Genomic DNA, 24902 nt, shown 5'->3' on the forward strand with positions numbered 1-24902 from the left:
AGGGAGTGTGGGGAGGGCGGAGGTAGGGAGGGGAAGCCTGCAGTTCCAATTCCTGCAGGAGATAAGCAGGCAGAAGAAGCTTATCCCATGTGAGTGTCTGTGTGTGCACACTGGGGCGGGGGTGGGGGGCAGGCCGAGCAGCGTATGGTTACGAAAGTCAAAGATGTGACAACCAGGAGGACGCAGAGATGGAGGAACAAATAAAAGGAAAAAGTGTCTTCAAATGTTGACCGAGAACAAATATTTATTGAGCGTCTGGTGTGTGAGAGAGACAGAGCATGGGGAGTGGGGGATGGGGATGAGAACAAAGACAGGAAGACACGAAAAACCGAGAGGCGTAGAGGCGTAAAGAGAGACAGTGACATAGGTAAAGGCTGCCTGAGATGTAACCACCTAATGGAGAGGGAGGGAGGGAGGGGGAGGAGAGACAGAGAAGCTTCATGAACTAGAACGCACGTGGCCATGGGGTTCCCAAGCTGGGCTCACTCCTATACACACTTAGTGCAGGTGGTCTTGGACGCTGCCTTTCACTCCACCCACTCCGGCTGCCCTGCGCACTTACACCTTAGGCTCTCTTTCACACACACGTACTCTTGCATATACTTTCCCAGCTCACATTTCGCTCTCACCTTCCCCATGCTCACACGCATGCTCATGCACCCATACACACACAAGAACACAGATATCTGCACTCTCACAGTCTCCCAAACACACTCTTGCACACCCCCCAGCAGAGGTGGCAACGAAAAGATGTCTACTTGGGGAAGGGAGAGGCTTGCCAAGGTCATGTACCAGGGGAGGGAAGAGATGGGGAGTCCCAACCTCACGCTGGGTCCAGCTCTCCACCTGGATCTGAACTGCTCCCCCTTATCCTTGGCCAGAGCCAGGCCCTTGGGGTCATGGGGGCTGGGGAGGCACCATGGAATGTTCCTGGCATGTGCTGACAGGGGATTTCATGCTCCAGCTGGGCCGGGAGGAGCCTGCTGGGGAGAGACCTGGAGCTGGAGACTCGAGAAGGTGCCCGGGGGAGGCAGCAGTGTGAGGACGACATCGGGCTGGGTCTCCTCTGCCGCGGAGGGTCTCTACCACTGACCACATCAGCCTCATCGCTCTCCTGGGCTCCTGGGGCCTGCCGGACTCTGAGCAGCTGTCCCCTCTGAGGGGCTGTGAGTGGTGAGAGGAGAGCAGGGGTGGGGGTGGCAGGAGAGAAGAGAGAGACTGAAGGGGAGGAAAGGAGAAAGAGAGACAGAGAGAGATAGAGAGACAGAGAGAGAGACAGAGAGAGACTTATGGGAAGAGAGGAAAACCGAGAAATAGAAGGAGACAAATGGATGAAGAGAGACAATAAGAAAAGCCAGACACATAGAGAGAGGGATCCAGCTAAAGACAGAACCAGAGACAGGAGGCAGGCAGTGGGCACTGTGGGAGCCACAGCCAGAGGACCCGGGATGGCCCTGAGGACCCCCAGCAGGGCTCCCCTTCTCCTCATGGGGCTGCTGACCACAGGTGAGTGGGATCCCAGCCTTGTGATCCAGTACCAGTGGCCCTCATTTCCCACTCATGTTCTGCAGACGGATGACCCTCTGCCCTCTCCTGCTGACACCTCTGTGTCCCCAGGCCTGACCCAGTTGCCGCTCTCTGCCTCGGCCCCTCGAGGCTTCTGGGCTCTGCCAGAAAACTTGACGGTGGTGGAGGGAGCCACTGCTGAGCTGCAGTGTGGGGTCCACGCCCCTGGCAGTGTGGTGCAATGGGCCAAAGATGGGCTACTCCTGGGCCCTGATCCTAGGATCCCCCGCTTCCCGAGGTACCGCCTGGAAGGAGACCCGAGTAGAGGTAAGAGATCAGGGCCTCAGACCCTGAGCCACCAGCAGGGCCTGACTGTGGTCCTGACCTGGGACCCCCGCTCTCACCTGCAGGTGAATTCCACCTGCATATTGAAGCGTGTGACCTGAGCGACGATGCAGAGTATGAGTGTCAGGTCGGCCGCTCGGAGACAGGCCCTGAGCTCGTGTCTCCCAGAGTGATCCTCTCCGTCCTGGGTATGGGTGAGAGACCCCCAGGACCCATGAGTCCAGAATTCCAGCCCTCTCCTACTCCAGGGCCCGGGATTCCAAGCCCCCAGTCCCAGACCCAGGCAACACGTTTGATGGGCAAACTCAAAAATCCAAATCCTCATGTTTTCCTCAGTGGTGGCAGCTCACCCCAGACCTTTTCTCACCAGTGCCCCCCAAAGTGCTTCAGCTGACCCCTGAGGCAGGGAGCACAGTCACGTGGGTAGCTGGGCAAGAGTACGTGGTCACCTGTGTGTCTGGGGACGCGAAGCCAGCACCCGACATCACCTTCTTCCAGAGTGAGTGTGGGTGAACTGGCGGGGACAGCATCAAGTCCCTGGAGTGGGGCGAGAGTGGGTTCCTCCTAGAGGTCCTAGAAAATAGGACATTCTCGAGTGATGGGAATGCAGGAACGAACTCGGGGAGATGTTGAGGCCAGTGTGAGACCCTGCGAATGGGAGGGAACATCCAGGGAGAGGCACCACAGTCTGGGACTCAGGGAAGGGGCCGAGGCTCCAGACAGAGATGTGGGTGTCATCGTTGGTGCTGAAGCAAGAAGCTGGGTGATGGCGGTGAGTGACACAACTCAGCAAGGTGGTGAGGGCAGGACTCCAGGATTCAGGGAGGCCTGAATGCCTGGAGGAACAAAGCTAGAGCTTTTCCTCCAGAAGCAGGAGGGAGGGGGCGCTATGTCCACCCTGAGGATTTCCAGGCCATTCTCCCCAGGACCTACCCTGAGGAGAAGCTGGCATCCCTTTCACCCTCTTGTTGCTTCAAGGTGGACAAACAGTTTCTGACATCTCTGCCAATGTGAATGCGGGGTCCCAGGAGAAACTCTTCACCACAGAGGCCACAGCCAGGTATGAAATTTGGGATGCTCTCCCCTCAGCCTGACCCCTAAATTTCTCTGTGAAGATGCCAAGCGTGAAGACTAGAGTCAGGCATGAACAATCTGGGACCTAATTCTTCATCCCGATGCTCCAAAACATCTTCATGGGAACGCTATAGTTCCAGAGTATCAAGTACAAGATTTTGGCCAGGGGTGGGCCGCTGGGATCCCGGTTTTCACAGCTGACCCCCCAGATGTCTTCCATGGAACTCGAGATCCTCAAGGAAATTAACGGAGGGAACCAGGGATCCCCATATCTTCACCCTGACTCCCAAAATTTCAGATGATGACTCTGACTCCAGAACCCCAACTTCCCACCCCAGGGTGACACCCCAGAGCTCAGATAATGGGCAGCTATTGGTCTGTGAGGGGTCCAGCCCAGCATTGGACACCCCTATCCGGGTCTCGGTCACCATGAATGTTCTGTGTAAGTGGGGAACTGAGTCAGCTGTGGGCACGGGGGATGGGGAGCAGGGATTAGGGGTCCGGGGGGGGTTCCGGGATTATGGACGTTTCAGGTTCTCAAGGAGAAACATGGGGGTTCAGAGGCTGGTTGTGGGGCCTGGAAAGACTGGCTGGGCTCTCCAGGCCCACTGAGTGGCTGCTGTTTCCCAGTCCCCCCAGGGCCCCCTGTCATTGAATGGCCAGGCCTGGACGAGGGGCATGTGCGGGCAGGACAGAGCTTGGAGCTGCTGTGTGTGGCCCGAGGGGGGAACCCGCCAGCCACACTGCAGTGGCTGAAGGTGAGGGCAGGAGCAGGCATGGGGTGGGGTGGGAGGGGATTGGGGGGTTGGGGCTGGCCCTGAGCTGGCCCAGGTCTGTCTCTGTCTCCAGAATGGCCAGCCCATGTCCACAGCGTGGGGCACAGAGCACGCTGAGGCAGTGGCCCGAAGCATGCTAGTGATGGTCGTGCGACCGGAAGACCACGGGGCAAGGCTCAGCTGTGAGGCCCACAACAGCGTATCTATAGGGATCCAGGAGCGCGGGGTCACACTGCAGGTCACCTGTGAGTCCCAATGCCGGATGCCCATCTGTCAGTCCATGCCCCAGAGAACCATCTGTGTCCTCAAAGCATGCCTGCCTGATGCCAGAGACCTTGTCATCTGTTCCCAGTCCCTTGTTGGGGCCGGTCTGAGTGTCTCTCCTCTGTCCCCCGGCCCCACAGTTCCCCCTAGTGCCATTACCATCTTGGGATCCGCATCCCAGTCTGAGAACAAGAACGTTACGCTCTCCTGCATCTCCAAGTCCAGTCGCCCACGGGTCCTGTTGCGATGGTGGCTGGGTTGGCGGCAGCTGGTGCCCACAGAAGAGATGGTCGTGGATGTGAGGCGGTGGCCAGGCTCCTGGGTCTGAGGGAGGAGGGAGATGAGGGCACGACTCCTGGATCTGGGGGAGGACAGGTCTGGCAGCCAGGATGACTGGGTCCTGGCCTTGTGGGCCTCACAGAGGAGGGGTGGAGATGCTTGATGTGTGTCCCTGCTAGGGTCCGGAGCGAACCCAGACCTCTGGGACCTTGGATGGGAGTGCTCTCGCTCCCAAGCCTGAAGCTCGCTCCTTACCAGGGCCTGCATGGTGGCCACATCTCCATGTCCAATTTGACGTTCCTGGTGCGACGGGAGGACAATGGTCTGACTCTCACGTGTGAGGCCTTTAGTGAGGCCTTCACCAAGGAGACCTTCAAGAAATCACTCACCCTGAATGTGAAATGTGAGTCTCCACCTTTGCCCAAGGTGCCCCATTTCCCATCCCTTAGAGACACCCCCCCCCCCAACAGGCCCAGTCCAGAGAGAAAAGCTCCTCTTCCTGGCTTTCCTCACAGATCCTGCCCAGAAGCTGTGGATAGAGGGTCCGCCAGAGGGACAACGCCTCCGGGCTGGGACTCGAGTGAGGCTGGTGTGTTTGGCCATTGGAGGCAACCCAGAACCCTCTCTTACTTGGCTCAAGGTTGGTGCCCAACGAGGGCTATAGGGTTGGCGAGAAATGTGGGGGAAAGACGAAGCCCTTTCTCTCCTCCAGAGTCTGGGGAAATGTTGGAGAAACTTGAGTTTCTTGAAAAATACTGGAGAGTTTGAATTTTGGTAGGGAATTGGAAAAGACACAAATGCCATGAGGATTAAATGGAATCCTAGGAAAATTCTGGGAATTCTGGGAAAACAGTGAGAATTCTAGGAAAAAAGAAGGAATTCTAGATGAGGATGAGGAAGTCTAGAGAAAAGGCAGTAAATTTCATCAAAAGTAAAGGAAATTCTGGCAAAACCCTAGGGGTTCAGATGAAATGGCAGAGATTTTAGGGAAAGGTAAGAATTCCAGGTGCAAGGACAATGATGGGCAAAGGTTAGAAATTCGAGAGAGAGACTAGTTATTTCACAGAACATTTGAAAACCTATTGATATTAATTTCCATTCATGGGATTCGGGGGTAAAAAGTGAAATTCCACTAAAATTAAAAGAAGTTCTGAGAAAATCCTGGGAAGTTAAGGGGCTAGTGAAAATTCTGGGGGAAAGACTAGGAATTAGAGGAATGAAGTTTAACTGGATGGAATTCTAGGAAAGTGACGAGAATTTGGGCAATCAAAGGATTCTAGGCAAAGACTAGTGTCATAAGAGAATATTGGGGAAGGATTCAGAAATCCATGGAAAGGGTGTGGAATTAAGAGAATAATCAAAGGAAATCTTGGGGAACGTGGGAATTTTAAGAAAAAGAACTAAAGATAGAAAAAAAATGAAGAAATTCTGGGAAAGGCTTGGGGATTCCATGGGACTTTCCTGGTGTTGTGGTGTTTGCTAAGTGTAGCTGGAATGGACTTTGAGGAGTGGGGCTGAGGGTCGGCAGGGGCACCAACCACTGCTGGCATCTGGAGGCAAGTGGAGGGGTGCCTCGTAGGGGTGGAGGCTGGATCTCACCGCAAAGCCACTGGGCTCCGGGGCCCCAGGGGAGGCGGAGAGACTCTGCGTGGCAGGTGCTCAATTCCAGTCCCCATTCGAATCTACTTTAGTGGGTGCCAGGGGAAGGAGGCCCCTTTGCCTCATCACACCAAGGCTTTATCAGAGCTGGCTGCAGCCAACCCAATGGGCTGTTTCTGGGGGGAAATGTTAGGGCTGCTTGTACCCCAGTTAGTCTCTGCCCTCAGGACTCCCGGACGGTGACTGAACCGCGGCCGTCCCAGGAGCCGCGGAGGGTGCAGCTGGGAAGTCTGGAGAAGTCAGGGAGCACGTTCTCCCGAGAGCTTATACTGATCACGGGTCCATCGGACAACCAGGCCAAGTTCACGTGCAAGGCGGGTCAGCTGAGCGCATCCACGCAGCTTGTGGTGCAGTGTGAGGGCGCCCTGGGCCAGGACCTGGGGGAGGGCTCGATCGTGGCGGGGAACTAGGCCAGAGCCAGGCTGGGGGACAATGGATATGGACAGGCAGGACGCGAGCAGCAGAGCCTGGGGTCTCGGTAAGGCGGAAGCAGGGTCTGAGCCTCGCTCTTCCCACCTGGCCCGTTCTTGAAGTTCCCCCAACAAACGTGACGATCTTGGCCAATGCTACGGCACTGCGCCCAGGGGATGCATTAAACTTGACTTGCATCAGTGTTAGCAGCAACCCTCCTGTCAACTTGTCGTGGGACAAGGAGGGGGAGAGGTAAGATGCCAGGGGCCCCCCTCCACTCTCTGGTTCTGGTCTCACGCCTTCACCGTTTGAGCCCCACCCCCACCCCTGCGGTCCTGCCCCCTACCTAGTTTGAACCCCTCACCCCCACCCTTACGGTCCTGCCCCACACCTAGTACCTCTCTGGCTCCGGTTCCATCCCTGAGCTCGTCCCGACCTGGCCCTGCGTGGTCCACAGGCTGGAAAGTGTGGCCACACCGCCCCGTAGTGCCCCATTCAAAGGCTCTGCGGCATCCAGGAGCGTCCTTCTGAGAATGTCATCCCGAGACCACGGCCACCGAGTGACCTGCCGAGCCCACAGTCCTGAGCTACGGGAAACCATGAGCGCTTTCTACCGCCTCAACGTGCTGTGTAAGTGGAACCCCTCTTGATTCCCTCCTGACTCTATACTACCTGGGTCTTCGCGTGGACACTCCTTTATCTCCATTCTACAGCTGGAAACTTTCCTGACCTTTATCCTTGACCCCTGGCTCTACACCAACTCCTGTCCTACCCAACCTCCATTTTGCCTTGCTCTCTTTTCAACCCTTGGCTCTGAGCCCTCTTGAACCCCTTCTCCATCTTTTAATCTGACTCTGACCTTTACCCTTTTCCTAAACTAGATCCTGACCTCTATCCTGAACCTAACAGCAGAGCTCAGCTCTGAACTTGTTACCTTGTACACAACCTTAAATCTAGTCACGAGTCCAGCTGTAACCCTTAGACCAGTACCTGATCTCAGATCCATCCCAGACCCCAACCTTAACAACAATCTTGACTTCAGTGGCGCCCCTTCCACAGATCCTCCAGAGTTCCTGGGGGAGCAGGTGCTTGTGGTGACCGCGGTGGAGCAGGGTGAGGCACTGCTGCCAGTGTCTGTGTCTGCCAACCCTGCCCCGGAGGCCTTCAACTGGACTTTCCGCGGCTACCGTCTCAGCCCAGGTGCGTGGAGTGGTCAGGGAGAGGGGTGCAGAGGTCCCCCAGACTGGAGGGTCTGGCAGGGCGCTCACCCTGACCTCCCCCAGCTGGCGGCCCTCGGCATCGCGTCTTGTCTGGTGGAGCTCTGCAGCTGTGGAATGTGACCCGCGCTGACGATGGCCTCTATCAGCTGCATTGCCAGAACTCAGAGGGCACCGCCGAAACTCTAGTGCGGCTGGATGTACACTGTGAGCACCCCTTCGTCACCCTAGCAAGCTAGGGAGTTCTGGGAGCCCCGCCCCCCCCATGCCAAACAACACCTGTTCAGGGAGTCTTGCCCATTGTGGAGTCTCCTATGGTGGAAGCCCAGCTCACCCAGGGATAGTCACCCATGCTGAAAGCTTCCCACTCTGGAAGCTCCGACTGTGATGGAGTTGCTCTCGCTTTGAGAACCTTGCCCACTAGAGAGACCCTATGTGGAATCTGATCAGACAGGGGCCCATTTACATGGGAGTTACTCTCATCAGGAAGCCTTGGGGCACCTGGGTGGCTCCGTTGGTTAAGCATCTGACTTTTGATTTTGGCTCAGATCATGATCTCAGGGTTGTAAGATTGAGTCCTGGCTAAGCTGTGCTTAGGGTGGAGCCTGCTTAAGATTCTCTCTATCTCTCCCCCTCTGCCCCACTATCCCCATGTACACATGTACAGGAGCGGTCTCTCTCTCTCTCTCTCTCTCTCTCTCTCTCTCTCTCTCAAAAAGGGGGGGGGGAGCCAGGCGCACTGTGGAAGCTCCACTTCCACACAGTCGTGGAAGTCCGCCAGACCTACTCTTGTCACCACAGAGGCACAGCACAGTGGAGGGTGGAGGATGCCTTACTAACCCTGAGAACTTTACTCCAACTGCTCTGCATAAAGGGCAGACTGTATCATACCCGTTCGTGCCTGTAACTTTCCTGAGCACCACTAAGGCACTTTTCCCACCTAGAGCCTCCTCCCATCACCATCTGTATGGACACAAGTGGCTTTCCCACCCCTTTTGCCTTCCCCAGATGCTCCCACTATCCGAGCTCTCCAGGATCCTACTGAGGTGAATATTGGGGGTTCTGTGGACATAGTCTGCACTGTTGATGCCAATCCTATCCTTCCAGAGATGTTCAGCTGGGAGAGGCTGGTAAGGATCTGACCTTTGGTAAATGAAGATGGTGGCTTGAGGATGTGGTTTCCTGACTATGAGCTCCTTGGGGAGAGGGATCACAACTATATGATCCTGTATAACTATATGTTGTTGGGACATGCTCCAAGAACTAACTAACTGTTGAGTGACAGATGGATGGGTGCATGAGTGAATAAATAACCATGTGAGTGTGTGGGCAGGTGGATGGATATATGGATCAATAGGTAGGTGGATGGATGAATAAGTGAATGGAAGAACAGAGGGACAAACAAACAAGTGAATGGGTGGGTAGTTGATGAATAGAAGAGTGGCAAAATGGTTCAATGAGATAAATGAATAGATACATTGATTAATTAGAGGGTAGATGGATGGATAAATACACATCAGTGGAAAGATGTCTGTGGAGGGATGATGGATGAATGGATGGACAGATGGAATGGATGGATGGGTGCATGGGGCAATAGAGAGATGGAGAAATGGATAAACAAGTAGTTGGATGAACTGATGAATAGTTGCATGTATTTATGGGTATGTGCATGTATAAGTAAATAGAAAGGGTGGATGGGTAGAGATGGAAGGGTGGATAGGAGGATAGGTAAAAGAAAAAAAGGATTGGATGAATGAATGGGTAAATGCACAAATGGATGAAGGAGAGGTAGATGGATAGATAGATAAATGAATAAATCAATGAAGAGACGGGTGGTTAAATAGATGGGGAGATAGATGGTTCCAAGCATGAATGGTTGGATAAATGGATGGGTGAATAGTTTTCTGGGTTGGTGGATGAATGGATGGGCCATGAATGAATGATTGGATACATGGATAGATGGATGGATGACTGGTGGAATGGATAGATGGATAGGGGAATTTTTTCTTCACTAGATCTTTGGAGGGACACAGTCTGGGGGATAATGGAGCTACAAACTTGGGGGCCATCTCCTGTATCTTGTGCCGCAAGGGAGAAGAGGAGGAGGACCAGAGCCTGGACGACATGGAGAAAATATCAAAAGGATCCACAGGGCGTCTTCGAATTCACCATGCCAAACTGGCCCAGGCTGGTGCTTACCAGTGCATCGTGGATAATGGAGTGGCACCTCCAGCCCGAGGGTTGGTCCGACTTGTTGTCAGATGTGAGTAACACCCAAACTCCTGATTTCAAGGCCTGACACTAAACTCACATCTCTCATGTCCCACCGCATACCTCATGTTGACCAACAACTCCTCCTAGTCGCCCCCCAGGTGGAGCACCCCACTCCCCTAAACAAGGTGGCTGCAGCTGGAGACAGTACCAGTTCTGCCACTCTCCACTGTCGTGCCCGAGGCGTCCCCAACATCGTCTTCACTTGGACCAAAAATGGAGTCCCTCTGGATCTCGAGGATCCCAGGTGAGTCAAGGCCTAGCCAGATAGCGCTCTAGTCCCAACTTTGGTTCCTTGACCCCAGTTACCCTTCCTGAATCCCTGCCACACCTCCTCTCCAGGTACACAGAGCACACATACCACCAGGGTGGGGTCCACAGCAGTCTCCTGACCATTGCCAACGTGTCTGCAGCCCAGGATTATGCCCTCTTCACGTGCACAGCCACCAACCCCCTTGGCTCAGACCACACCAACATTCAACTCGTCAGCATTAGTATGGTGGGAGCGGGCTGTGCGGGTGTTGGGAGGATGTGCCCTGGGTCAATTTCCAAGTCTCTTTTTGGCCCAGAATGGCAGTGTTCCCAAAACCTGGGAAATGTTTATGAGCAGGGATGGAGTTTCTGCCTGCCTTGAAAATTCTAATGGAGACTAGATCTTCAGGGAAATCCACAGCAAGGGAAAAAGGAGGGAGAGGGTACTTACTGGCCCGAATAAACAAAAAGTACATTGTCAGGGGTCGTTGGATCTATGTTCAGGTCATCAAGAACTCTCCAACTCTCAGGTCTGCTTTTCTCTGTGTTGGCTTTATTCTAAGGCTCCTCGTAGAGGGCTGTTGGATTTCCCAGGAGAAATGGAATTTATTTCTCTTCCTAACAGTATATGAAAGTACTAGACTTAAAATTTATTGGCTCTACTCAGCTCCCATCACATCCCTGAACCAATCTTGTGGTTAGGAAAGGTTTGGCCTGGTCACATATCTCTCCTACAAGGAGTAGAGTCACTTCCATCAGAAGCACCTGGCCTGAGAGTGTGGGTGAGTGGTTTTCCAAAGGATATTCAGGGTTATACAACCAGAAGAAATGATGAATGAATGTGACATCGGCACCAAAAAATCCACACAGAGAAGATATGTCATATATAGGCTAGGCTCATATTTAGCAAGTCTGTATTTGCAAATTTGCCTACTTGCTAAAATTTATTTGTATCCTCAGAATCAATACTCACGTGCTTTCTTGGGTCATTCAGGAACATGTACAGAGCAGGCAAAAAAATACAGTCATCCAGTAAGCACATTCTTAGCTAGGGTAGAACCAGGTGACACTCTGTTCCAGCTTTCATAGTACAAGGAAGTATCCTCTCTGCGGCCTATTGAGCACCGTATTTTTTGCACTTTTGTGCTTTTTGTTAGTGATTTTGCTATTTAAAGTAATCGCTAGCCACAGTGCTAAAGTCTAGAGTTCCTAAGGATATGGAGAAGACACTTCGATTGGATAAGCTTCGTTCAAACATGAATTATAACACTGTTGGCCATGAGTTCAATGTTAATGAATCAATAAGATATATTAAATAAGGTGCCTTTAAACAGAAACACAAAAAAACAAGGTCATGTATTGATTGGCTGATGAAAATATTGTGACAGGATGTTCACAGGAATCTAAATGCATTTCCCCCAGAAGCAATGATTTGATGTTCTGTAATTCAGTGTTCATGGCAACTTTATAGAACATTACTGCCACTAATCAGAAGAATTGATTATATATTTAAAATAATTCTTAGAAAAATCTAGAAGGAATCTTCCAGAACCCTGTTGTTATCCTCTGACTAGTTCCCTCATGCTTTTCCTCAAAGGCCGCCCGGATCCCCCATCAGGATTAAAGGTTGTAAGCATGACCCCATATTCGGTGGGGTTGGAATGGAAGCCTGGCTTTGATGGAGGTTTGCCACAGAAGTTCCAAATCAGGTGGGTCCTGTTAAGGTAGAAAGGGATGGAAACCGACAGGGCTAGGCACCTCCTGAATGACTGCCCTCTCTTTCATGCAGATATGAGGCACTGGGGACTCCAGGGTTCCTCTACATGGACGTCCTACCGCCTGATGCCACCACCTTCACGCTAACTGGGCTACAGCCTTCTACACGATACAGGGTCTGGCTGCTAGCCAGCAATGCCCTGGGGGACAGCGGACTAACTGACAAGGGGTCCCAGATCCCTATTACCACCCCAGGTGGGAAGGGACAGTCTTGAATAGGTTGTAGAGCTCCTCAGGGGACTTATGGGGTGATATAGTGAAGTAGATATTTATTATTCCCTTTGTATAGATGAAGAAACTGAGGACCAGAGAGGTGAAGCAAACTGTTGAGGCTCACATAGCTAGAAGGAAGTAGAGATGAGATTGGAACTCAGACAGATGAAATCCAGGAACCAGTTTTTATTTTTTAATTTTTATTTATTTTTAAAAAGATTTTATTTATTTATTCATGAGAGAGTCACAGAAAGAGAGAGGCAGAGACATATGCAGAGGGAGAAGCAGGCTCCTCGCAGGGAGCCTGATGTGGGACTCGATCCCGGGACTCCAGGATCACGCCCTGGGCCAGAGGCAGGCACTAAACCACTGAGCCACCCAGGGATCCCCAGGGAGCAGTTTTTAGCCACTAAACTATACTGTCTGAAACAACACAAGGGAAATTAGAAGAATGTATGCTTTGAATGGAAAGGAAAATATGGAAATTGTGAGGTACAGCTAAAGCAGTGCTGAGCAGGACATTTATAACATCAAGTGGTCATTTAATTTTTTTAAAAAGCTTCAGATTGATGCTTAGTTGCCATCTTAAAATGGAATTAGAAAAAGAAGAACAAATTAAACCCAAAGTAAACAGAAGGAAGGAAATAATAAAGAGCAAAATGGATGAACTAGAAAACAGAAAAACAATAGAGAAAAAGAAATGAAACCAAAAGCTGCTGCTTTGAAAGGTCAATAACCTTCATAAAGTGAATCAAGCCAAGAAAGAGAGAAGACACAACTACACCAATCTCAGGAGTGACAGAGGGCATCACTACTAACCCTTAGACGTTAAGGGGGAAGTTAAGGAATATTACAGACAACTTGATACCGATAAATTCAGCAACTTTGATGAAAGGGACAAATTTGTTGATATGACTAATGAGAACATTTTGACTCTGGCAGGCGCTGTAATGTAACAGCTCATCACACAGAGCCTGGTTTAGACAAGCCTGGTTTCAGGTCTCAGCCCTGCCACTTCCTAGTCATGAGACCTTGGGCAAGTTACTTAACATTTTTGAGCCTCAGTTTCTAAAAATAAGGTATCTCAGATCTCTGTGCCTATTTCTGAAAGTAGGTCTCCTTCAGACAGTTGTGAGGATTAAATAAATTACTTTATCTAAAGTGCTTAGAATGGGGATGTGTACAAAGTAAGTGCTATGTAAATGCTGATTTAAAGAAATGCTCCCTGCTCAACTTCTGTTTACCCCAAGAGAGCTTCCTTTTTCTGTCTTTCCCTTCCTGACAGAGCAATCTTTTTCCTTATGGAGGTAAGGAACTTCTCCCATTCCTCTTCTTTCCTTCTCCCATTACAGTCTTTGCTCTAAGTTCTAAAGCATAAAGTACTACACTCACTTCACTTGCTCTAGAACTAATACCTCTATTAAGACATTTAGAGAGCTCAGCATCTTTTTTGGTTAACCGTCCAAAATTGATAATTTGGGTTAAAAGGACCTTCCATATCATAAAGCACTCATCAATAATAATAATATATAATTATATACTAATTATTATCATTATTATTACTATTGGCATTAGTTATTGCCCTTACTATCAGCAATTTGCAGTGTCTTGAAATATTCCTTTTTAAAGAAATATTTATTTATTTCTTTAAAGAAATAAATAAGAAAGAAAAAGAGAGAGAATGCACGAGGAAAAGGGGCAGAGGGAGAGGGAGAGAGAATTGCAAACAGACTCCCTGCTGAGCGCAGAGCCTGAAGTGTGGATCAATCTCACCACCCAAAGATCATGACCTGAGCCAAAATCAAGAGTTGGTTGCCCAACCAACTGCATCACTCAAGTGCCCCTGAAATATTCCTAAGAAGCCATAAATCAGTTCCTCAAAATGGGTTGAAAAGCTTAATAGGAAACTGTGAAATATTTAAGGCTTACTCAGATTCTTGGTGTTAATTCACAATCTCTATACCCACCCCCAGGTCTAGACGAGCCTTCTGGAGAACCTGACTACCAGCTGCCCACAGAGCAGCCTGTAGGTAGGTTTTCAATTTCTTGAATATCCCTCTCACCCTTGAGAATAGAACCTTCTGGTTTCCAAACCCACCACCTCTGTTTTGTGGCCACAGCCCCTTAAGACTTAGCTCTGTCTGTTATGCAACGTCCTAAGCTCTATCTTTTGCTTGAATATGATACATTTTCTCTCTAATTCAGTTTAATTCTGAAAGAATCAGCTGGTTCCACACCCTGTGCAGAGCCTATATCAATTTGCTTTTTTAAAGAAGATCTATTTATTTATATTAAGGACAGAGAGTGGGGGAGATGGAGAATCAGAGAATTTAATCAGACTCCCTGATGAGAATGGAGCTGGAGGCGAGGGCCCCAAGGCAGAGCCCCACACAGGGCTAACACACACCTGGACATGGGCCTGGACATATGTCACAAGGCCCTACGTGGGGCTCGATCTCACCACCCCGAGATCATGACCTCAGCTGAAACCAAGAGTCAGATGCTTAACTGACTGTACCACAAGGTGGCCCTCTATTTATTGGCTTTTGATATAGAATAAACCAATTCAAACAATTATTATAGCAATAGCCATTGTTTCTCTTGATTCTATGAGTGGCTGAACAGTTCTAGTCTGGGCTACAAGCAGCTGGAGGCTCATCTGGGACTGGTTGATCTAGGATGGCCTCCTCCTCACACATCTGACAATTTGGTTCTTGGTTGGGACAATGGAGATAACTGGTGACATGTCTCTCCTTGACTTGTTCACATGGAGGGGGTCACAAGAGTCCCAAGAGCAGCAGGACTGGGCAAGCACTTTCAAGCTTCTGATTCTGTCACACTTGATGTTGTCTCATGGGCTGAAGCAAGTGACATGGCTCAACTCAGTCAGTGTGGAAAGGGACTACTCAAGAGTGTAGTTACAGGGAGAGAATTATGACCATTTTGCTAACAATACCCCTTCAAAGCCTGAGAAGAAAGTTGCAAGTGACAGAAATTCAGCTGTTGTGGGTAACAGAAAGATTTGCTTGACTTGGGAAATGGAAAATTCCAATAGGTGATCACAATTTTCACGAAGGACCTATTCCTCTCTCTCTCAACTTTGCCTTCATTTTTGATGGCCTCCTTCTCAGGTTCTTTTGTCAAGAGTGCAGAGAAATACCTGTTCCCCTCCACACACCTCCAGCTTTGTTCCACTTCTCACCAGTCTGCAGAGGAATGTCCTAAATGTTATGGCAAAAATCCACCTTGGGTCAAATGCTAGATGGGTCTGAACTGATCACTGTGGAAAGAGGGATGGGTGCTCTTATTGGCCAGGGAGGGCCATGTGTCCTCCATGCAGATCTGTGGGAACATATAGCCTGAGGAGGAGGAGGAGGAGGAGGAGGAGGAGGAGGAGGTGAGGAGGAGGAGGAGGAGGAGGAGGAGGAGAGAGAGAAGAGAGAGAGAGAGAGAGAGAGAGAGAGAGAGAGAGAGAGAGAGATTGGCTATTTTCTCAAAGGAAAATGAGTGCTGTTAGCAGAAGATAGGGAGACAAATGCTGAGCAGATGTCTACTTAGAGGGATTTAGTCTTGTCCTTTAGGGATATAGCAAAAGACTCTGATATTACCTGGAATGGAAGTTTGTGGAAAGAAGTCATTTGAGAAGAAAATCAGTTGGGAAAAAAGAACATTTAAGGACAGACATTTGACTCTTCCAAGGTTTGGGGTGTGGCTTTGCCTCAGTGATTCTGGAAATAGCCAGTAGTAAGTTTGTGTGGTTGGAGAGTCCAATACCAGGGTCTATGGATGTGGGTGAGGCTGAATACATGGGAAGAGGTCTTGAATGCCCATATAAGGAGCTGAAGCTCCCACTTGAGTCTACACATGGGGCTCACGCAAAGGTAGGACCCACTGTTAGTAGCTTGACTTGAGAAAGGAGCCACCTGCCCTGAGGTGGCAAGAGGGAGTGGGCATGGAAATCCTTCCCATCTCCTTCCTTGATCTAGGAAAAGAGACTTTGCTTAGTCAGAAGCAAGCTTTCTCAGAGAATGCAGCTCCGGGCCTAGAGCCAGTTGTTTTGGGTTCACTGAGGGGTATCTTCTGCCCTCAGGACCCTCAGGGCTGCCTCTACTGCCTGTACTGTTTGCTGTTGGGGGTCTTTTGCTGCTTTCTAATATCTCCTGTGTTGGAGGATTCCTCTGGCAGCGGAGACTGAGGCGTCTTGCTGAAGGTGAGGAGAAACTGTTCTTCCCCTGCAGGGATGGAGGCCCAAGGGTGACAGGGAGCCCTGGGGCTGCTCCATATTGAATGTTTCCCAGGGCTGGTTCACTAGAGAAGGGGTGTCTTTGATCCTTTTTTTCCTACTTTCCAAAGGCATCTCGGAGAAGACAGAGACAGGGTAAGTGGGAATATTTTTCTGTAAGAAAGCCTCTGAAGAAAGAGGTTTGGGGATGAGAGATATCAGAGTCAAGACCCAGCTGCTCTCCATACCTCTATCCTGGAAGGTCGGAGGAGGACCGAGTCAGGAATGAATATGAGGATAGCCGGTGGACTGGAGACCGGGACACTCGAAGCTCCACAGTGAGTGGGAGGGGGGGTACTCCTGAAAGCCCTGCCAGGGAACTGACATATTAAAATTCCATCATTAACTTCGGGTTAATCATTGTCCTTTCTGGGAACTATGGAGCCAGAGGATGGAAAAGATTTTATCTGGGTTTTTTGGGGTGGGGGCTACTGACAGGTTAGCACAACAGATGTGGAACCATATTACCACTCCATGAAGAACTTCAGCCCCCAGCTGCCACCAACACTGGAGGAGATGTCTTATCCCCGAGGTGAGCCATGAAGTGTCAGAACTCCTTCTGCTCATAGGTACCCCTGACCTCTGGACAGATCCCCTGATCATCCCTTCCTTCCACTCCAACTTCAGGTTTCACACATATTGAAGAGGAGAATATGGCTTTTCCTGGACACCTGTATGATGAAGTGGAAAGGCTATATGCCCCGCCTGGGGCCTGGGGACCCGTCTATGATGAAGTACCAATGGTGAGCAGATTTGTATCAGCAGAAGTCTTTCCTGGATAGTGCCAGAAAACCCACATCCTACTATTTATATTAGTTAGGGTAAGCTAGAGGCCATAGCACAAAGGCCTGACTATGATCCTATTTCCTTCTCACATAGCAATCAGAGGTGAGTGACCCTATTGCACATGGTTACTCCAGACCCCAAGTTCTTTCCATTGTATTCCTTTGCCATCCTCTAGTCCATATTTGTTCAAGTTTGCATGGATAGGCTAGTTTACTGCAGGTTTCAACTGGTGTGAGAGGGTAGAAGAGAGTGCGGTAGAGGCAAAACCCTGTATTATGGTCCAGGCCCAGAAATGATACACTCTACTCATTCCCTGATGAGAACACAGTCACATGGTCACATCTAACTGAAAAGGAGACTGAGAAATATAGTCCAGCTTGGCAGCTCTATGCCTCACTATAGCTCTATTACTGTGGGAAAAATAAGCAATGTGTTCTATTGGATAATTAGCCTTCTCCACTACACTGGTTAAGCAGAGAGATATAGAGGGGTGAAGCAGAGAGAAAAAATTTTTGGCCCACTCAACTGAAAAGTCAAGGGATAGAATAGTCTTCAGGTCCCACCCAGGTGGACCCAGAGTTTCCTCCCTAGAGTGTCCTTAAAAAATGCAGGTTTGTATCCTATTAGATTGGAAACCTTCAGAGAAGGAGAAAGCTTCTTTTCCAATAGCCCTAAAGCCCCAGAGCTGACGCTTTATTAGTCTAACTTTGGTCGCATATTTATTTATGAACCACCGACGCAGGGGAAAGACTATGCTAATTGGACAGGTCTGGATTGGTGCCCAGCCATGGCATTAGAGAGTAGGGGCCAGTCTCACTCAACCCACTGGACTGAGTGAGAGAGGAACAGGGAATCCAGAGGGAAGTGAAGATGGTGGCTGGGCAGGCAAGAACAATAGACACCTTGACCATCAACTACCCCCACGTACTGTAAGGGAGGTGGAGCAGAACCCTTGACTTTCTGTGTGGCCTTGGCTAATGCTCTGGCACCTCTGGCCAAGAATTTCCCTCTGTAACTTTGTCCCAGATGGGGCACTGTTCTCAGAAGCGTGGGAATAACGTGCCTTAAAATGCTGTGCCACGTCAAAATGCTGTCCGTGGTGCTGAACCATATGTGCTCTCTAAAGCACAGATGCAATCTGCACACTTTTTCTGTAAAGGTCCAGATAGTAAATACTTTGGGTTCTGCAGGACATGCCTGTCCTTTTTGAAACTACTCAGCTTTGCCGCTGTAGTATAAAAGCAGCTATAGACAATACATAACTGACTAAGTATGGCTAAGTTCCAATAAAATTTTATTTTTGGACACTGAAATTTGAACTTCATATAATTTTCATATGTCATAAATATTCTTCTTCTGATATTTTCCCATTAATTAAAAATATGTAAAACCATTCTTAGCCCCAGGCAGTACAAAAACAAGCAGCAGGCTGTATTTGGCCCACGGGCAAATCTGCTCTAAAGTTTGCCGAGCTAAAACAACCATTTTCTCCTAATCCTATGGCAAAGCACATTTCCAGTAAGGGCTGTTCCACATGGCCATTTTTTTGCCTTCTATTTTGATGAAGATTTGGAAATTTATAGGACTAACAGAATCATGACTCACATTCCACTCCAATTTCGATAACATGCATTTTTAAAAGTTTCATATTTCTGACATTTAAATTATTTTTCTGACAGAAATCATGAGATATCTTGGACTTGCTTAAAAATAACCCAGTTAGTGGGGTTAGGAGATGAAAATATGGAGATATGCATAAATCAAGATTGACCAAGGGTTGATATTAATGAAGCTAGGTGATGGGTACATGGAGGTTCATGTTGGAGGCTCATTATCACTCTCTTCTTTGTAGTGTATCACACTTCTTCTTTGTATCACTCTCTTCTTCCCATAATTAGAAGCTAAGACTTTTTTTTCCTGAGAAGTTGAGTAGGAGTGTGTATCCCTTTTGAAGCTGCAATGATGATCCCCAGGGCATATGTCTATGGTTCTAACTCCACCTTTGGTTGTCAGGGCCCCTCTGACCCCTGCTGGCCTGAGGAGACATATGAGGATACAAGAAGAATCTATGATCGGGTAGCAGGAAACTTGGACCCTGTGGAAACTGATTCTCTACCCTTTGAGCTGAGGGGACATCTGGTGTGAGAGCCTTCCCAACACCCTTTTCCTACATCTGCAAGACGTAATATTCCAATGATCTTTTTTATTCCAACATGGGCTGAGCTTGTTAAGTGAGCTTCATGAGACACAAAAGGATAGGACTATTTTTGAGAGAGGTGTATGTAAGTAACAGGAGATGATTCAAGCTGGTGCCAACAGGCTTATATAAATAAGACTCCTCTGGGAGGTGGCTTTAGAAACTAAACTTCTCCAAAAGGAAACAGTGGATTGTAAAAGACATCTCAATAATGAAAAGCTACTTAAGGGTCTTTATGCTTTTTAAAGTAAAATTTTCAGAAGTTGGAAAAGACCTATTTAAAATAGTTCATTTTGAGTTCAACTACACCTGAAATAGCTACTAATAAGTGGAATTTATGAACTATTATTATGTCTTACTTGTTCTATTATTTTCTACAGGTATCTAAAATATGACATATAAAAATAAAATAAAATAAATAAAATATGACATCTATAAACTATGATACACATGTAAACATAAATAGACTCTATAGAAAATAAAAAGGCAATAAAACAAGCTAGACACAAAAGAAAATATATTGTATGATTTCACTTCTAGAAATTCTAAAACAGGCAAAGCTAATCTAAAGTGACAGAGCAGATAAGCAGTTGCCTGGGACCAAGAGAAGAAAATTGACTGCAAAAGGGCACAACAGAATTTTTTGGGGTAAATGTTCTATATCATGATGTGGTGGTGGTTTCATGGGTATATAGATTTGTCAAACTCATTGAACTGTACACTTACGATGGGTGCATTTTATAGTACATAAATTATACCTCAGTAAAGGTAATTTGTAAAACAGTGTCCATAATAAAGCAGCCCAGGAAGAGAATTCTTTTTTTTTCCAGCAAGAGAATTTTTATTGTTTATATTGAACAGCAGACAGAAGGAAAAGTCTGCCTCTTTTCACGGAAAAGAGAGTATAGCTAAGTATAATCTTCATTTATGACTCCACTTCTATTTGATTAATCATATTATTGAAACTGTAGGTTCAAATGCTCATCAACATATTAATTTTTTTTAACCAGTGCAGACTAAAATAAGCCTTTATACTATAGCACTTGAATACACAAATACATTGGGGCCCAAACAATTCTCCTTTAATTTAAAAGATGATTCCATTTCTAAAAGTAGAATTTTTCTGTGTGTGTGTTTTTTTTTCCAAAGAAGAAACCCACAACATTCTGTTTCCACACTGGCTAAGCAGGAAAGGTGAGTTTATTGGTTGTTCTAGCTGACAACATCAGAGAAATGCTGGCCTCAAGCACTGCTGGGTACAGTACTGAAACACAGCCAGGAAGGATCTATTTTTCTATGTCTTTGGCTCTGCTTTTCTCTGTGTTGATTTTATCCTCAGGTAGAGTCTTCATTTAAGAAAGAAAAATGACCACTTACAGCTCTAGGCTGGCATTCCATAAGCTCAGCAGTCACTATGTCTCTTTTGCCAATAGTTCTGGAAAGTCCTGTGGCTGTTTTTCCTTCAGCCCAGCTTGGGTTTTAAGCCCATGCCTGAACCAGTCATTGTAGCCAGGGGAGAGAATATGCTGATATTCGTGGATCTGGGTTGCTGGGTACCACTTGAGCTGCTTGGGTAAGATTCCACAAAGGAGCTCCATGCTGTGGTTGGGTCTCTTCATGCACTTCCTATTTCCTCTTTGCCATTGTCTGAATCAATGTAGCAATTATCTATTGCTTCTGTCTGCTCAGAATCTAGTTCCTTTTTAACTCACCTAAATAACTATGAATGAGACAAGTTCCTGATTACAACAAGCTCCTGGATCCAGCTGTACCTGAAGTTAGGGCTGCTTCTGGACAATAAATTCCCCTCCTCAATGAGACCAATCTGAATGGTGGTTTTAGTTAGTTGCAACCATAAATTACCCTCTTTCTTAAGCCAGTTCAAATGGGGGCCTTTCGTTAATGGATAATTTGTAGAAACCCACTCAAGCTCAAGTAGAGATTTAAAAAAAACATATATTTTACTAGTTCTTTTTTTTATTTTACTAGTTCTAAGGGGAAAATGATTTCATAGTTGAGAAAACATGATAGATGCCACCTTAACCAAATGATTAAAGTTAAGATCATCAGTCCTCAAAACGGCATCACAAACCTTCTGGTATGAAACACTGAGGATTAGATAGAATGTCAATGATATTCCAGAGTAAAATGTATAATGTGAATCTAATAATGAGGAAGACAGATAAGAATAAAAGGATATTCTATAAAATAACTGGCCTGTAATCTTCATATATGTCAAGTTCATGCAACACAAAAGAAGAAAAAGAAAGAACGTTAAAAAAAAGAACATTGAGGAATTGTTTCAGATTAAAGGAGACTAAAGAGGTATCAGAACTGAGGGTAACACATAATTTCCATAAAGGGTATTATGGGGCCAACTGGCAAAACTAAATAAGGATTGTAAATTAGATAATAATATTTTCTTCTTCGTCGTCTTCATCTTTGTCTTCTTCTCTTGAGATTTTTATTTATTATTTATTCATGAGAGACACACAGAGAGAGAGGCAGAGAGAGAGGCAGAGGGAGAAGTAGGCTCCCTGCGGGAAACCCAATGTGGAACTCAATCCCAGGACCCTGGGATCATGCTCTGAGCTGGTCGAAGGCAGACTCTCAACCACTAAGCCACCCAGGCGTCCCTAGAAAATAATATTGTATCAGTAATAATTCTATTATACTATGGTTGTGTAAGAGAATATCCTATTCTTAGGAAATGTACACTTATGCATTTAAGGTAAAAGGGTATTGTCTCTTTAGTTTACTCTCAAACAGCTGATAGAGGAAAAAGTGTATATACACAGAGATAGAAAAGGATAAAACAAATGTGGTAAAATGTTGACTGTTGGAGAATGTGAGTGAAGTGTATTGAGATTCTTGTTACTATTCTTTTTTTTTTTCTTGTTACTATTCTTATATCTGAATCTGTATATTGGTATATCTGAAATTATGTTAAAAATTTTTTAAAGATTTTATTTATTTATTCATGAGGACACACACAGAGAGAGGCAGAGACATAGGCAGAGGGAGAAGCAGGCTCCCTGCAGGGATCCCAATGCAGGACTTGATCCCGGGACTCCGGGATCACGCCCTGAGCCAAAGGCAGACCTCAACATCACCCAGGCATCCCTGAAATTATGTTAAAATTTTTAAAAATATATTTTAAAGCTGCATGACAATGTCACAGAAGCAAAAAATAGGAAGTGCAGCTGGGTCTCATGGTTATGTAAATCTATCCAGTTCTTTTCATCTTTCATTAGTCCATTCATCTTTTGTCTGAATCCATCAGCAGATTTCTTCCATTCTCTCCTTGTAAATATTTAGCTTCCCTCCTTATCCATAGTGATGGCTTGTCGAGGGATTGGCTCCCCCAGTTCTAAAGCACCATGAGGCCCAACACCACATAACTGCTTGACTCTGAAATGTGGTATCTTTATTCCAAATTCCAGGCAGGTCATATCTGATTGGCTCAAGTTGGGCTAAGAAAAGGAAATCATAAGAGGAATAAAGAATATCTAGGGATGCTGGGTGGCTCAGCGGTTGAGCATCTGCCTTTGGCTCAGGGCATGATCCTGGGGTCCTGGGATCGAGTTCTGCATCAGGCTCCCTGCTTGGAGCCTATGTCTCCTTCTGCCTATGTCTCTGCCTCTCTGTGTGTGTCTATCGTGAATAAATAAATAAAATCTTTTAAAAAATATCTAAAACTTGGGATCCCTGGGTGGCGCAGCGGTTTGGCGCCTGCCTTTGGCCCAGGGCGCGATCCTGGAGACCCGGGATCGAATCCCATGTCGGGCTTCCGGTGCATGGAGCCTGCTTCTCCCTCTGCCTGTGTCTCTGCCTCTCTCTCTCTCTCTCTCTCTGTGTGACTATCATAAATAAATAAATAATTTAAAAAGAAATCTAAAACTGGATTTTAAAAAATGAAGATACTACCTATCAAAAATTTTTGAATGCAATTTTAAAAAATGAAGATACTACCTATCAAAAATTTTTGAACACATTTTTTGAAAAGAAGTGTTTTGAAGGAAATTTATACCCTTTAGCTCTTACACTAGAAAAGAAGAAAGCTCCAGAGTCATGAATTAAGTGACTACCTTAAGAAACTAGAAAATGTCATTTCTCTAAAGAAGAGATACAAATGGCCAACACATGAAAAGATGCTCAACATCACTGACCATCAGGGAAATGCAAATCAAATCAAAACTACAATGAGATATCACCTCACACCTGTCAGAATGGCTAAAATAAAAACCACAAGAAACAACAAGTGTTGGCAAGGATGTGGAGAACAAGGAATCCTCATGCACTGTTGGTATGAATGCAAACTGGTGTAGCCACTGTAGAAAAAGGTATGAGGTTTCCTCAAAATTTAAAAATGGAACTACTTTACAATCCAGTAATTGTACTACTGGGTATTTATCCTCAAAATGCAAAAACACTAATTCAAAGGGATTACAGGCACACCTATGTTTATTGCAACATTATTTACAATAGCCAAAATATGGAAGCAGCCCAAATGTCTATTGATAGATAAAGAAGATGTGATATATATACATAATGGAAAATTATTCAGCCATAAAAAGAATGAAATCTTGCCATCTGCAATAACATTGATGGAGCTAGAGAGTGTAAAGCTAAGTGAAATAAGTCAAAGAAAGATAAGTAACATATGATTTAACTCATATGTGGAATTTAAGAAACAAAACAAATGAACAAAAGAAAAAAATAAGAGTGACAAACCAAGAAATGGATCCTTAATTATAGAGAACAAACTGATGGTTACTAGAGGGTGCGTGGGGGGATGGGTGAAATTGGTGAGGAGGATCAAGAGCCCACTTATGATGAGCACTGAGTAATGTACAGAATTGTTGAATCACTGCATTATACACCTGAAACTAATATAATATTATATGTTAACTACACTGGAATTAAAAATTTTAAACTTAATAAAATTTATAATAATAATAATAAAAATAAAATGTTGGGAATTTTTTTAAAAGAAAAAAAGGAGACTAGAAAATGAACCATAGAATAAACCCAAAGAAAATAAAATATTTCTTCTACTTTTAAGAAAATTAAAATATTACTTGCTTTGGCAGCACATACACTAAAATTGGAACAGGGGCGCCTGAGTGACTCAGTTGATTAAGCGTTTGCCTTTGGCTCAGATCATGATCCCAGAGTCCTGGGTTGGAGCCCCACATCGTGCTCCCTGCTCCGCGGGAAGTCTCCTTCTCCCTCTCCCCTGCTCATCCTCTTTCCCTCTCTCTCACTCACTGACTCTCTCTCAAATAAATAAAACCTTAAAAAATTGGAGCAACACAGAAAAGATAGCATGCCCCCTGTGCAAGGATGACACACAAATTGAGAAACGATCCATATTTTAAAAAAAGAAGAAAATTAAAATAATGTAAAATAGAGATTCTTTTTTAAATTTTATTTTTTTAAAGATTTTATTTATTTATTTATTTATTTATGAGAGACACACACAGAGAGAGAGAGGCAGACGGAGAAGCAGGCTCCATGCAAGGACCCTGATGCAGGACTCAATCCTGGGACTCAGGATTATGCCCTGGGCAGAAGGCAGACACTAAACCGCT

The 24902-nt window shown here is 46.7% G+C and overlaps 1 protein-coding gene and 1 non-coding gene across 2 annotated transcripts; both read left to right on the forward strand.

Annotated features, from left to right (window-relative positions):
• The first annotated feature begins 1027 nt into the window (after positions 1 to 1027).
• Positions 1028 to 20335, forward strand: NPHS1 (NPHS1 adhesion molecule, nephrin). Its single transcript, XM_041736514.1, has 29 exons — positions 1028 to 1506; positions 1618 to 1833; positions 1917 to 2039; positions 2222 to 2350; positions 2830 to 2911; positions 3264 to 3367; positions 3556 to 3683; positions 3775 to 3946; positions 4106 to 4263; positions 4503 to 4647; positions 4760 to 4884; positions 6071 to 6257; positions 6437 to 6566; positions 6772 to 6944; positions 7374 to 7514; positions 7598 to 7738; positions 8540 to 8661; positions 9623 to 9794; positions 9893 to 10049; positions 10145 to 10296; positions 11652 to 11763; positions 11844 to 12025; positions 14017 to 14073; positions 16134 to 16253; positions 16397 to 16421; positions 16528 to 16603; positions 16764 to 16857; positions 16953 to 17068; positions 19125 to 20335. Exons 1-29 carry the CDS (start codon positions 1290 to 1292, stop codon positions 19254 to 19256), a joined length of 3888 nt encoding a protein of 1295 aa, XP_041592448.1. The 5' UTR covers positions 1028 to 1289; the 3' UTR covers positions 19257 to 20335.
• A 4250-nt stretch (positions 20336 to 24585) lies between these two features.
• LOC121485957 lies at positions 24586 to 24688 on the forward strand. The gene has a single exon (XR_005986455.1). It is a non-coding gene; the product is annotated as a U6 spliceosomal RNA (small nuclear RNA).
• Positions 24689 to 24902: the final 214 nt, after the last annotated feature.

This window comes from Vulpes lagopus, chromosome 2 (assembly GCF_018345385.1).
Source record: "Vulpes lagopus strain Blue_001 chromosome 2, ASM1834538v1, whole genome shotgun sequence".
NCBI lineage: Eukaryota > Metazoa > Chordata > Mammalia > Carnivora > Canidae > Vulpes > Vulpes lagopus.

Bases quoted from the DNA above. Each gene is read 5' to 3' on its own strand.
- NPHS1 (XM_041736514.1), top strand. From the start codon at position 1,290: ATGGGAAGAGAGGAAAACCGAGAAATAGAAGGAGACAAATGGATGAAG. The intron at 6,945-7,373 runs GTAAGTGGAACC...CCCCTTCCACAG, and splicing joins CTACCGCCTCAACGTGCTGT to ATCCTCCAGAGTTCCTGGGG. The intron at 8,662-9,622 runs GTAAGGATCTGA...TTGTGCCGCAAG, and splicing joins TGTTCAGCTGGGAGAGGCTG to GGAGAAGAGGAGGAGGACCA.